This window comes from Lynx rufus, unplaced genomic scaffold (genome assembly GCF_022079265.1).
Source record: "Lynx rufus isolate CCGP_SWC_20201006 ecotype Redwood Valley unplaced genomic scaffold, mLynRuf1.p SCAF_8, whole genome shotgun sequence".
In the NCBI taxonomy this organism is placed as follows: domain Eukaryota; kingdom Metazoa; phylum Chordata; class Mammalia; order Carnivora; family Felidae; genus Lynx; species Lynx rufus.
In genome coordinates this window covers 114,602,458-114,615,273 of record NW_025814896.1, presented here as the reverse complement: position 1 = coordinate 114,615,273, position 12,816 = coordinate 114,602,458, and the positions used below count along the sequence as shown (strand labels likewise).

Genomic DNA, 12,816 nt, shown 5'->3' with positions numbered 1-12,816 from the left:
TCAAGACATACTCTTTAAGATTACACTCTTTAAGATTACGCGCGCACACACACACACACACACACACACACACAGACACACAGACACACATACACACTCACTTAGGTAAAATGTACATTTTTGGTAAACGTGTATCCAGTATTTCAGGTGGGCAGGTACTGTGTGGGGTAGTGTGCTGGAGTTGGGATATAAATCTCTCTGCCTACTTTTAAGAGGCAGTCTTTCTAGGATAGAAGAACACTTTTCTCCTGAGAAAGTGAAGCGAATCATACAGAAAGAGTACTCTTAAGTTGGGGTGGCAGGAGGAAGCCGAAGAGGTGGAACTTCATATCTAACCTCAGTCTCCCTCTCTGGCCTTCCCCTCCCCCAGAGGCAGCAGGATTTCTGTTGCACTGGTAGTAAATATAATGAACTAAACTACTACTGATTTTGTGCTACAAGATACAATATATTTGGTTTTAAAATATACTCTGTGAGTTTCATTAGCTTGAAGAATTAATATTTAATTGAACAGATTAAAGCTTAGCCAAGATGCTTAAAGTAGTTAGTAGTATAGTTTGCCCACGAATTGTTTATAACCCTTTCTACTTAAAAGGCAACATTTTTCTTTGTTCTGAATTCATTCAGAGAATTTTTATTTGGGAAGGAAGAATACTTATTTGGGGACACACTTAATTTTAATGAATTAACATTTTTGTCTCATTTGTGTATTATGTTTTTCAAATGGGTAGAAATTTCCTGCATTTAATTTTGAAGTTGTTTATAGTATTGACGTATCAAAACTAAGGTATCCCTGTAATCTTCAGTTTTCAAAAACAGATAATCCCAACTAGCCATTTAAAACTTACTTATAATATCTGGTTTATTTTGCACGTTTATTACTCTGCAAAAGACTTTGTGTGTGTACAAGGGTTCAGGAAATGTAGTGTGTATTATATACCTAATGCATGCTTAAAGTAGAAAAATTAGACAATACAGAGAATAACTTGAAGAAACGTAGAGTACCCATACTCACATCATTCGGTTATGTTAATATATATATATGTTAAATTTTTTTAAATATGTATTTATGTTTTATAACCCATATTTAAAAGTTTTATTGAGGTATAATTACATATCACAAAATTCACCCTTTTAGTGTACAATTCAATCATTTTACTCATGATTTTATTATGTAATGGTATGAGAATTTTTCTGTCATAAACTATTTTGAAAAAACTGTATTTTGAGAAACTTTAGAAAGAACTTTTTTTTTTTTTTTGGTCAAGGTGATTATCTGGCAACCCTTTGGAACATTATTTGTAATATTGTAAGTTATTTGTAAAGCCTATCAAGGTGCCTTGAATTTCTTCCTTAAAAATATACAATTACTTCATTTAACCTTTTTTTCATTATAGGTGGGTAATACTTGGTTATTTTCCTTAATGTAAAAACCTTTCGATACTTGAAGCTTGTTGTATCTTGGTTTGGAGTTCTTCATTATGGGTAATTCCCAATCATTAATATTTACTCTTGGGATTTAATTTTCCCGGTATCTTTATTACTTCTCTGAAACCAGCCAGTTAGTATTTAAATAGTTTGAGGCTAATCAGCAACTGATCTTGAACTTCTGCACATTTTTCTTTGTTGTTGTTTTAAATTATAGCACAAAATTGTTTTATGGACAGTTACTTCTACTTGAAAAATTTAAAACACAGGAATTTGTCAAGTGTCTGAGTCCTCCCTCTCCCCTATATTTCAAACTTTTTTAAAACGGAAATTACTAACTTATATTTCATTTAAAGCAAATACCTGGTTATTTCAGTTGTAAGTGAAATACATTGTTTCAAAAAGGGAGAATTAATATTTACTTTCCTCCAAAATGAATCTTTTTATTTTTGTAATTGAGGTCATCAGAATTTTAGCACTGCTGTAGAAGTGCTGATTGTTAGAGTACATACACAGCCTAATATTGTGCCAGAGTGATTTTTTGTTACGTTTTTTTCTTGTCGGTGAACAATAGAGAGTGAGGATAAAGATAATGCCAAGAGGGAGGCTGGCAATTTCTTGACACAGTGAAGAGTAAAGGAGGAACTATTGTCTCTTCTTAACCCCTGACTTCTGAGTTGTAATAGTTTCCCTGCTTGTCACAGAGTTCTTATCACCCCTTCCAAAACCAATCAAATACAAAACAAAAGTGAAATACATGCATGTGTGTGAGTACGTGTACATACACACCTATTTATGTAGCTCTTTTATTTTGTTCTAGGACAGCTTTCCGGAATTCCGTAACACAGTGTTATTAAAATTTTGCTACTAGAAGTTTGTACTTGATATTATTAGCTGCTTCTCTCTTTTATCCTTTTATTTACCTAGACTATTTTCTGTCATACCTTAACAGTCTTCATATCCCTACAAATTTTATTATAGATTCTTAGAGGTTTCCACACCCTTTTCCAGGCAGATGCTTGTTTCATGATTTTAAGGTAATCCATTACCAACATTATTAGTCACTTATGATCTCAGACTACTTATGTGTCATTTAAGCTAGTTTTAATAGTTTTGTATGATACTTCTATTTGAGATACAAGGCAGTGGTCGTTGTACTTTTTTCGTTGTCTCATATTATGTATACTTTTTTATGGAAATTTAAATTATTTTTTGCTTTGTCTTTAAGTGACGATTTACTGGAGGATTCAGACAGTGAAGAGCATTCCAGATCAGATTCTGTGACAGGTATGTAAAAAAATGTTAGTCTGTTTTTTTAAATCTTTGCAGTTGTTCATTTGTAGGTAAAGCTAAATATTACTTAATTCTAAATTTCTCAGTTAATGCAAACTCTGAATTTTCACTAATATACACAGAAAACTCAAATTTGCACATTAGAGGTCTTGAATTAGTATATATGGAGTCCCATACTTATATTTTAAATGGTACATATTCAAGCCAAACAGATTGAAGTGATTTTTATTTTTAATGTTTGTTTATTTTGAGAGAGAGAGAGCGCAGGCGTGCGAGCAAGCATGAGTGGGGGAGGGGCAGAGGCTCTGAGCTGTCAGCACAGAGCCCCATGCAGGGTTTGAACTCACAAACTGTGAGGTCATGACCTGAGCTAAGTCAGACGCCCAACCGACTGAACCACCAGGCACTCCTGAAGTGATAGTTCCACTGAAGTTTTGTCATAGATGTCAAGGAATTGACATTAAGACAGAATGTGTTCAGTTTATTTGCATAATTTATTCTGTGGTTATATAAAAGTAATACTGAAATTAAGATTCTTTATTCCCAAAATAAAACAGGTGAATAGAGAATAAATTTTAAAATATATTTTAAAATATAAAATCATAGACATTAAGGCAATCGAGTAAGTGCTGCCTTTCTCATTATCTTATGACATATTAGGGTGAAAGACTGTACTTTGCATTTTAATGTAGTTTTTTATATAATAGGCAAGGCTAATAGTACATCTTAAAATAATTTTTCTATATCAGAATTCAAATTCTAACTCTGTTATTTATTATAGGCTGAATGCATTTCCTAATACATAATAATACATAAAAGAATTATGTTAACATCTGTTTAGAGTTTTGGGGACTGATTAAGATAAATATATATAAAGCATAGAACCTGGGAAGCACCCAGTATTTTTAAAAAGTGACTTATTAAATTGTGGCTGTTTTGTAATGTCAAATCTTATGAACTAAGGATATGTGTAAGTTGTGTGGAAGAGACACAGCTTTGTATAGAACAGTTGTCAAAAATTCGAGTAATTATAGAATGGCGAGTGCTTTCTAAATTCTAAATTGTCATGAAAATTTTTTAAAGCCCCCAAACAATGCTACACCTTGGGGTGGATTTGGGGTTAAACCTAACTTGTCTTTTGAGGTAGTTCGTAGCAATGAAAAAAATGTTTAAAGTAGGGAAATGTCCTGAATAATATACAATTGTATCATTAGCTCTTGAAAAATAAAGAATAGATTCATCAAAAAAAAATTTGGTTTGATGAAGATAGTGCTGTTTTCCCATTTTGTTGTCCTTTTGTAAAAACAGAAAAGAGCTACAATTGCATTTTCTTAATCTGATAAAAATAATAAATTGGTCACAGGTCACCTGGAGACCTGTTTAGAACTTGAACCCTTCTACTAACTCTTGTGTCTTGTCAAGTCAAACTCTCTGGGCCTTAGTTTTTCCTTTGTTTTTTGTTTTTTTTTAAATTTTTTTTTTTTCAACGTTTATTTATTTTTGGGACAGAGAGAGACAGAGCATGAACGGGGGAGGGGCAGAGAGAGAGGGAGACACAGAATCGGAAACAGGCTCCAGGCTCTGAGCCATCAGCCCAGAGCCCGACGCGGGGCTCGAACTCACGGACCGCGAGATCGTGACCTGGCTGAAGTCGGACGCTTAACCGACTGCGCCACCCAGGCGCCCCCTTAGTTTTTCCTTTGAAAAGTGAAGTGTTTGAACTAAATTTTCCTTTTTCTGCTCTCAAAGTTTTTGATTCTAACCATAACCTTTCCTTTGTATGCTGTAGCTTTGTTCTTTTCTCTGAGTCTAAGGATCTCAGTAGGTATTTTTGTAATTATAATGTCTCTTTGGTCTGTTTCCTTTTCCCTTTTCTGCTTTTATCTGTTTCATCTATGCCTAGTTGCTCTTTCACACTTCTTTTAGATACTATAGTCCTGTTTACCTCACTTTCCAGTATCTAAGAAAGTCACCATGTATTTTTGTTGACTTTCTCTATGATACCTCATTTAGGGTTGGGATTGTTGTCCATATGTAGTATTAAAAGGTAGCTATGGTAAGAGAAAAAAATCCTAATGGTTCAAAATTTTTAATTCCCTCCTTGTAGGATTTATAACTAGTTAATTCATTTGTAGGAAAATATGTACAGTAGTCCCCTCCCTCCTACTTGTGGTTTCGCTTTCCATGGTTTCAGTTACCTGTGGTCCATCCTGAAGCAGACGACCTTCCTTCTGACGTGGTCAGAAGGTCAGTAGTACCATAATGCTACGAGACAGTGCCTATGTCATTCACCTCACTTCATCTCCTCCCATAGGCATTTTATCATCTCCTCATGTAGGCATTTTATCTCACATCATCACAAGAAGAGTGAGTACAGTATAGTAAGATATTTTGAGGGGGACCACATTGACATAACTTTTATTACAGGATATTATTATAATTGTTCTATTTTATTATTAGCTGTTGCTGTTAATCTCTTAGTGTGCCTCTTTTGTAAATTACACTTTATCATATGTATGTATATGAATAAAATGTAGTATATATAGGGTTCGATAGTATCCACAGTTTCAGGTGTGCACTGGGGATCTTGGAACATATCCCCCGCCTATGAAGGGGGGGATTACTGTATCTTCTAAGTTAATTTTATTATATTGAAAGATTATTGGTGAGTTTATGGAAGCTTGTGATATGAACAGAAGATGTGTTCTTTTCCTGAGGTATCTAAAATAAGTCATAGATGCTATTTCAAAACTTAACATTTACCAACTTTAGATGATTCCCATCAAAGTGAATGATGTGGTCTGAAGAATTGTGAAATGTATTTCTTAATTTCAAAAATGTGATGGAGACTAAGAGACTTTTACCTGTTTTCATGTGAAGGTTATGACTTTTGAAGTTATGTAGATGATGTCAGAGAGAAAAGTTTGGCCTTTGGGCAATATTACCGAGGATATAGGTAATAGTAGTAAGGATATATTGCTTCTTGTAAAGAGTGGGAAGAGTTTGTGACAGAAGATTGAAGAGAAGTTCAAACTGAAATTTGATAGTTTTAGAAAAATACTTAGGTAAAACCTCATTGCTACCCTCAGGAGGTTTGGCATATAGAACTGTTGGTTTCCCAAAATGATTATCAGGACAATATTGTATTGCAGTCTGTTTGTAGGTGTATAGTATAAACACTTGTTTGGTAGTCCAGTAGGTTTGAGAATTTATGAGATGAGATAACAGATTTTCTTACTGTACTAACAGTTGTTACTGTGTTTTGTCATCTTCTGAAATAGAATGCTTAAGTAGTTGGGAAGAAGCAGAGTAATAATGCCACTTCTTGTATTGCCTTTCTTTATTAATAGTCCCACCTTCTATTTTTTTTAGTGTTTTTATTTTTGAGAGAGAGCGAGCGAGCGAGCATGGGTGAGGGAGGGGCAGAGAAAGAGGGAGACACAGAATGCAAAGCAAGCTCCAGGCTCTGAGCCGTCAGCACAGAACCTGACGCGGGGCTGGAACTCACGAACCGTGAGATCATGATCTGAGCTGAAGTCGGACACTTAACTGACTGAGCCACCCAGGTGCCTCCCACCTTCTATTTCTTAAATGTGTGTTAATGTATGTAAATTATGGTTATTTTGTTTTTATGTCTCTGTAGATAGACAAACTAAAATAGATTTCTGACCATAACTTAAAATAAATAATTTAAAAAGTTTCAGTTTAGTTCAGTTAATAGTTGAGCATCCTCAAGATTCAGCATCCTCAAGATTCTGATAACTACATGTTATCAGAATCTTACTGTCAACTTTTAATTTCAAATCTAAATTCACATCTAAATTAGACTTAATACATGGCAATATGGACAGACTGCATATGACTGTAGCCAAATGAGTGGTTAAATAAATGAACAGTTCCATTAGGACAATTAAATTGCTGAGTGTATAATCAAAATTTTCTTCTGTTTAACTAGAAATGGTTTCATTTTTAGGTCATAAAAGTGACATTATTTGAAGTGAGAAGATTATCCTCAGAAAATGGGAAATAATAGATAAAGCTGTCACTGAGCATTTTGAAGAAGTAGTAGATGATTTAGTAACAGAAATGGTGTGAACAGAACTTTCAGTGTTAAGTGTATGATGTTCCATGAATCTCACTTGCATGTTCTTTTACTTGGGCAGCTTTCAAACTTTCATGCAAGTTTCCTTGATTATTTTATATTTATTTCCTTTACTCTTTTGTATTCTTATCTAAATTTATAAAGCCAGTTCCACTTTTTTTTTCTTTGTCATAAATACTGAGCTGTTATTGTTGCTAATAATGTTGTCGCCTGACTGATAGTATTTTTTGCAAGTGAGAAAAAAGCAGATTGGTTCAGACTTTCAGTTCAGTATCAAGAGATTATATCTGGTTTAGGGGTTGAGTGACCTCTCTTACAGGGTTGTGTGTAGAGAGACATGGCATGTTTGGAGTGTTGAGACTGAGAAATGACTTTTGTGCTCTTTATAAGGGGGCAGCTTGAAGAGCACACAGTACACAAAAGGTCATTCATTAAGGGGTAATGTAGTTGACTCTAAACATAGTATAAATTAGCAGATAACACAGAAGACATTTATGCTTCTCTTTAAAATGACATATTTTTGGAACTTTTCCTTCGTAGTTATAATTTTTTTCTAAGCTGAGCTTAGAGTTACATTGTGTACTATGATAATCGACTGATAATTAGCATGGTAGGGTGGGAGAGAGTAGAGGATGCTATGACTCCTTTCAAATGGTAAAGGAGAAGGAACTGACCCTATAATAACACTTCGTGGATATTCTATAAAGTGATTAAGTGACAGTTATAATGGTATGCAGTGTTTTTTGGTTTAGAATTGAAGGGCAGAACTCGTATTATTTTGATGCCAATAATGTCTCCATTCTTTAACCATTCTCCTAAATTAAAAAGGGAAGAAGGTTTGCTTACATTGTCAGGAGACTGTATTCTGACTTGAAAATGATTTTGACTCTCTTAAATGGCCTCAGTGGTTTTCCTCAGTAAATTTATATCGGATTTGGTTAACTTCCCTTTAAATACTTAAAATTCTTCCACTTATGTAATTATAATGCACTGATTAGATGTGTAAAAAAAGAAAATTAATGAAAGCATTATAGTAAAGATTTTTTTTAAGTTTATTTATTTTGAGAGAGAGAGAGAGTGAGTGAGCAGGGGAGGGGCACAGAGAGAGGGAGGAAGAGAATCCCAAGCAGGCTCAGCACTGTCCGTGCTTAGCCCGACATGGGGCTGTATGTAACTCACGAACCGTGAGATCATGATCTGAGTTGAAACCAAGAGTTGAACACTTAACCAACTAAGTCACCTAGGTGCCCCATATACTAAAGATTTTTTCTTTTTTTTTAATATTTATTTATGTTTGAGAGAGAAAGCGAGTTTGAGGCAGGGGAGGGACAGAGAGAGGGAGACAGTGGATCAGAAGCAGGGTCTGTGCTGACAGCAGAGAGCCCGATGTGGGGCTCGAACCCATGAACCACGAGATGGTGTCCTGAGCTGATGTCAAACGCTTAACCAGCTGAACCACCCAGGTGCCCCTACTAAAGATTTTTGATTTGCATTCTCAAGGCCAATTCTAATGAATATTGTTCCTTTTCAAAGGGCACACATCACAGAAGGAAGCCATGGAAGTGAGCCTTGATATAACAGCACTCAGCATTCTCCAGCAGCCTGAAAAACTCCAGTGGGAGATTGTTGCAAATGTGCTTGAAGATACTGTTAAGGATCTTGAAGAACTTGGGGCAAATCCTTGTTTAACAAACTCTAAGAGTGAAAAGACAAAGGAAAAGCACCAGGAACAACACAACATTCCCTTTCCTTGTTTATTAGCTGGAGGTTTATTAACATATAAATCTCCTGCTACCTCACCCATTAGTAGTAATTCTCACAGGTCACTGGATGGTTTAAGCAGAACTCAGGGTGAAAGTATATCAGAACAAGGGTCAACTGACAATGAGTCCTGTACTAATTCAGAATTAAATTCTCCTCTGGTAAGGAGGACTTTACCCATTTTGCTTCTTTATAGTATCAAGGAATCTGATGAGAAAGCAGGAAAAATATTTTCACAGATGAACAATATAATGAGTAAAAGTTTGCACGATGATGGTTTTACAGTTCCACAGATTATTGAAATGGAGCTGGATAGTCAGGAGCAGTTGTTGTTGCAGGATCCTCCGGTGACTTATATTCAGCAATTTGCAGATGCAGCAGCCAACCTTACCTCTCCAGATTCTGAGAAGTGGAACTCTGTGTTTCCCAAGCCTGGGACTTTGGTTCAGTGCTTGAGGCTGCCAAAGTTTGCAGAGGAGGAGAATCTTTGTATAGACTCCATAACTCCTTGTGCTGATGGAATTCATTTGTTGGTAGGACTACGGACATGCCCTGTTGAATCCTTGAGTGCAATAAATCAAGTAGAGGCCTTGAATAATTTAAATAAATTAAACTCTGCACTATGTAATAGACGGAAAGGCGAGCTGGAATCAAATCTTGCTGTAGTGAATGGTGCAAATATTAGTGTAATCCAACATGAATCACCAGCAGACGTACAGACTCCTTTGATAATTCAGCCTGAGCAGAGGAACGTTAGTGGTGGATATTTAATACTTTATAAAATGAATTATGCCACTCGGATAGTGACTTTAGAAGAGGAGCCAATAAAAATCCAACATATCAAAGACCCCCAGGACACAATTACCTCGCTCATTTTGCTTCCACCAGATATATTGGATAATCGAGAAGACGACTGTGAGGAGCCTGTTGAGGAAATGCAGTTAACCTCAAAGAATGGCATTGAAAGAGAAAAAAAGGCTGATATTTCTACTCTTGGACACCTGGTAATAACCACTCAGGGAGGATATGTAAAAATATTAGATCTTTCAAATTTTGAAATTTTGGCCAAAGTGGAACCTCCCAAAAAGGAGGGCACTGAAGAACAGGACACATTTGTTTCTGTCATTTACTGCTCGGGTACAGACAGGCTGTGTGCATGCACCAAAGGTAAGCAGATGGGTTTGTTTGGTTCTTCTACAAATCTTATAAAATCTGTGTATGTGGCATTCACTTATGTGCATACCTAGTATGAATTTTAGATCCATATAGATGCAGTGAAGTATGTTTTTTTTTTAGAATGAAGTGGTAAATCTTTCTACTGTTTTAACATTTTAAAACTTTTTTCTACTGCCCTAGGTAAGGATTCTAATTGTAAATAAGTTAATAAGTCTCTCAGAAAGTATCTTCTCTGCTTTAACCTCAAGAAAATAACCTGCTGTTGTTTCTGTGAGTCCTGACTGTGCATCTGCTCAAATTTGTGGCCTTGGGCAAGTTACTTTGAACTCAGTAAACCTTTGTGTATTTATAAATGAGGATCAGAAGGCCTGTTTTTAGGCTTCTTAGAATTAAATGAGATAATGTATGTACAGTTTTTGGCATAGAGCATATACTGGTCATTATTTCCTCCTGAAATAAAAATATTTAACAAATTACTAGTTTTGCCAAATAAACTTTCCTTGTCTGATTTACTCCCAACCTTTGGCTGATAGTTAAATCAGTTTTGCAACATCTGAGGCCCCATACAGAGTAACAAACAGTGTGCATTTTCACTTCTCCTTTCTTATTTTATATATTTTAAGTTGGAAAGATAAAGCCGTTTTTGAAAAGGATTGCTGATCATAATAGGCACAATGAATAGTCTTATTGATAGTGTAGTAGGAGTTTAGGGCCAGGAGATGTTTGAAACCCAGGTAACTGTAACCGGTGCTTCAGAGAGGAACTGGGTGTCAGGAAGTTATCCATCTCACTTGTGGTTCTTGGGAGGAAGTAACCTGAGTTTTTCCTCACTTTCATAAAGATTCCAAGAGTTTGGCCAAGAAGGGTAGTGGTGAATATAGTGGTTCATTCAGATTGCCTTGTTTGGAATACATCTAGTGAAATAAGGGGAAGAAAAATCTTGATATAACATCAAAATCCAAATAGATTAATTTAAAAAATGAGCAATGCAGAATAACTTCAATAAAACTTTGAATTAGAGTTAATAAAGTTTAGAAAAATCATTAAAATACTATGTGTTATGAAGGATAACTTGAATTCATTGATTACGTATGTGCCTGTTCACTGTTGTGAGAACTTTACTTCTGTTAATTTTTAGTCATCGTGCCAACTTTATGAGGTATATACAATTACTGTCTCCATTTTACAGATAAGGAAACTGAAGGAAAGAGAGGTTAAGTAACTTGCCTAAGTCACAGAGCTAATAAATGACAGAGTCAGCATTCATACCTGGGGTATCTGTTGTCCGGGTGCTTAAACTACATTATATTGCCAGAATGTAACAAAAGCCAAAGTCTTGTACATTGAGGCTTTTGGAATCTTTGAATGTGAAAGATTTTAAAAATGAAAAACAATTTTACTTTGCCATAGGCCATCCAGAGTGGATTTGAAACCTGAGTGACCCTGCCCCAGGGCACATCTGTGTAAGATACTAATATTTTCCAGAAATGCAGCCAGGGTTTAATGATTTTAATTATTTGATGAGATATGCTTTTGGTGAGTCAGAGGAGAAGTAGTGTTTAAACAGGTTAATGTGTTCTTGGAGTTTGGATAATGAAAAGTTCTAGGAATTGATCTCATGTGAGAGAGAACTTATCCAGATGAATCGAAGGACAAGAAAAAGCCTGCGAAATTAATCACTTTGAAAATTATCCCCTAGTTCTTCAAGGATTAACTGATGAAGATGCATTTGAAAATATTAGTAACAAAAAAGAGGAAAGAAAAGTTGATGTGTTAAAATGTATAGGACAGTCCATAAAGCAGTTGTAAAATTTTTAAAAACGTTTGCAGACTGAATCAGATGGACATGACACTGTCCTAAGACTATATTCAGATAACATAAAACTCGTTGTCTTGTGGAGAATTATTGAACCTTTTGATTAAAATCTATAACTAATGTTGTAAGTTAATTTCAAATAGTAATAATGTACTTAAAGGTAGATTTGATGCGGCTGTGTTTGATTAAAGTTCACAAATAGAATATACATACACATACATATACCTGTATGTGAAACAAGGAAATAAGGTCACTACTGGCCACCCTGCCACCAGCCAGCCACTCCAGAAGTGTGGGCCACTTTCCCCATGGCTGGCACAGGGCTGAGGAATGGGGGGTGGCAGTGGGTTCTACTTTCAGGGAAGATCAGCAGCCTTTCCTTTTATGAAGCATCCTCTGATTGCTGTTTCTGGTTGGGTTCCAGAGTTCGGAAATAGTTGATTTCTCAGTCACCCTTTCTAGTTCAGTAGCTGACCTCTAGAGCTCCCTACCTAGAACTTCCCACTCAGCTGTTTGGTGTGACGTTACTGCTGCCTTTGTTTATATATTGTTTTTTAAATACTTTTTTTGGAGTTCTGTTCTTAGTGATTTAATTTGTCACAGTCTACTTTAGAATAATGCTAATTACTTAATTCTAGTAAAATATACTTTGATCTTTTTTTCTCTTGTCCTCTTGTGCCACTATGGTTTTATATATTTTACATTTAGATAAGTTATAAACCCAACCAAAAAGTTGTTTTCTACCATCTTTGTCTTTGGAAAAAGTTTTCAAAGAAATGAGAAAAAATATACATTGTGTTTGCCACCTTATCATTTCTGGTACCTGTGTGTGTGTGTGTGTGTGTGTGTGTGTGTGTGTGTGTGTGTAAATTTGGTATTGTTTTCTTTAATCGTTGAGGGTAGTACTGAATGTAGAGTTATTGGTTGACTATTTCTGGACTTGTTTCATTTTGCATCGTAGTTATTCCACCTGATGAGTCATATTTAACTTGTTGCATTTAAGATTTTCTCATTGAGTAACTTGGAGCAGTTTGACTATAACATAGGTATCTGTGAATCTCTTTGTATTTCTCCTACTTGAAGTTCATTGAATTGGTTGGATTTGCAGTGTAATGTTTTTCTTCAAATTTGGGAGTTTTTTCCCAGTATTTCATCAGTTTCCCCCTTGCCTTGTTCTCTTCTCTTTTTTCTGGAATTCCCATTACATGTACCCTCTTATACTCGATCTGTCCCTATGTAT

At 35.4% G+C, this 12,816-nt stretch overlaps 1 protein-coding gene across 6 annotated transcripts in view; it reads left to right on the top strand.

Moving 5' to 3' along the window:
• Positions 1-12,816, top strand: part of BIRC6 (baculoviral IAP repeat containing 6) — a 225,438-nt gene that overhangs the window by 47,200 nt on the left and 165,422 nt on the right. For all 6 annotated transcript variants that reach the window (XR_006960345.1, XM_047069619.1, XM_047069617.1 and 3 more), the window contains exons 9-10: positions 2,657-2,715; positions 8,357-9,751. Coding sequence is in view for 5 of the 6 variants with exons in the window: in XM_047069619.1 (XP_046925575.1) it covers positions 2,657-2,715; positions 8,357-9,751 (1,454 nt within the window). In the remaining variant the exon portion in view is untranslated. The remainder of the gene's footprint in view (positions 1-2,656; positions 2,716-8,356; positions 9,752-12,816) is intronic.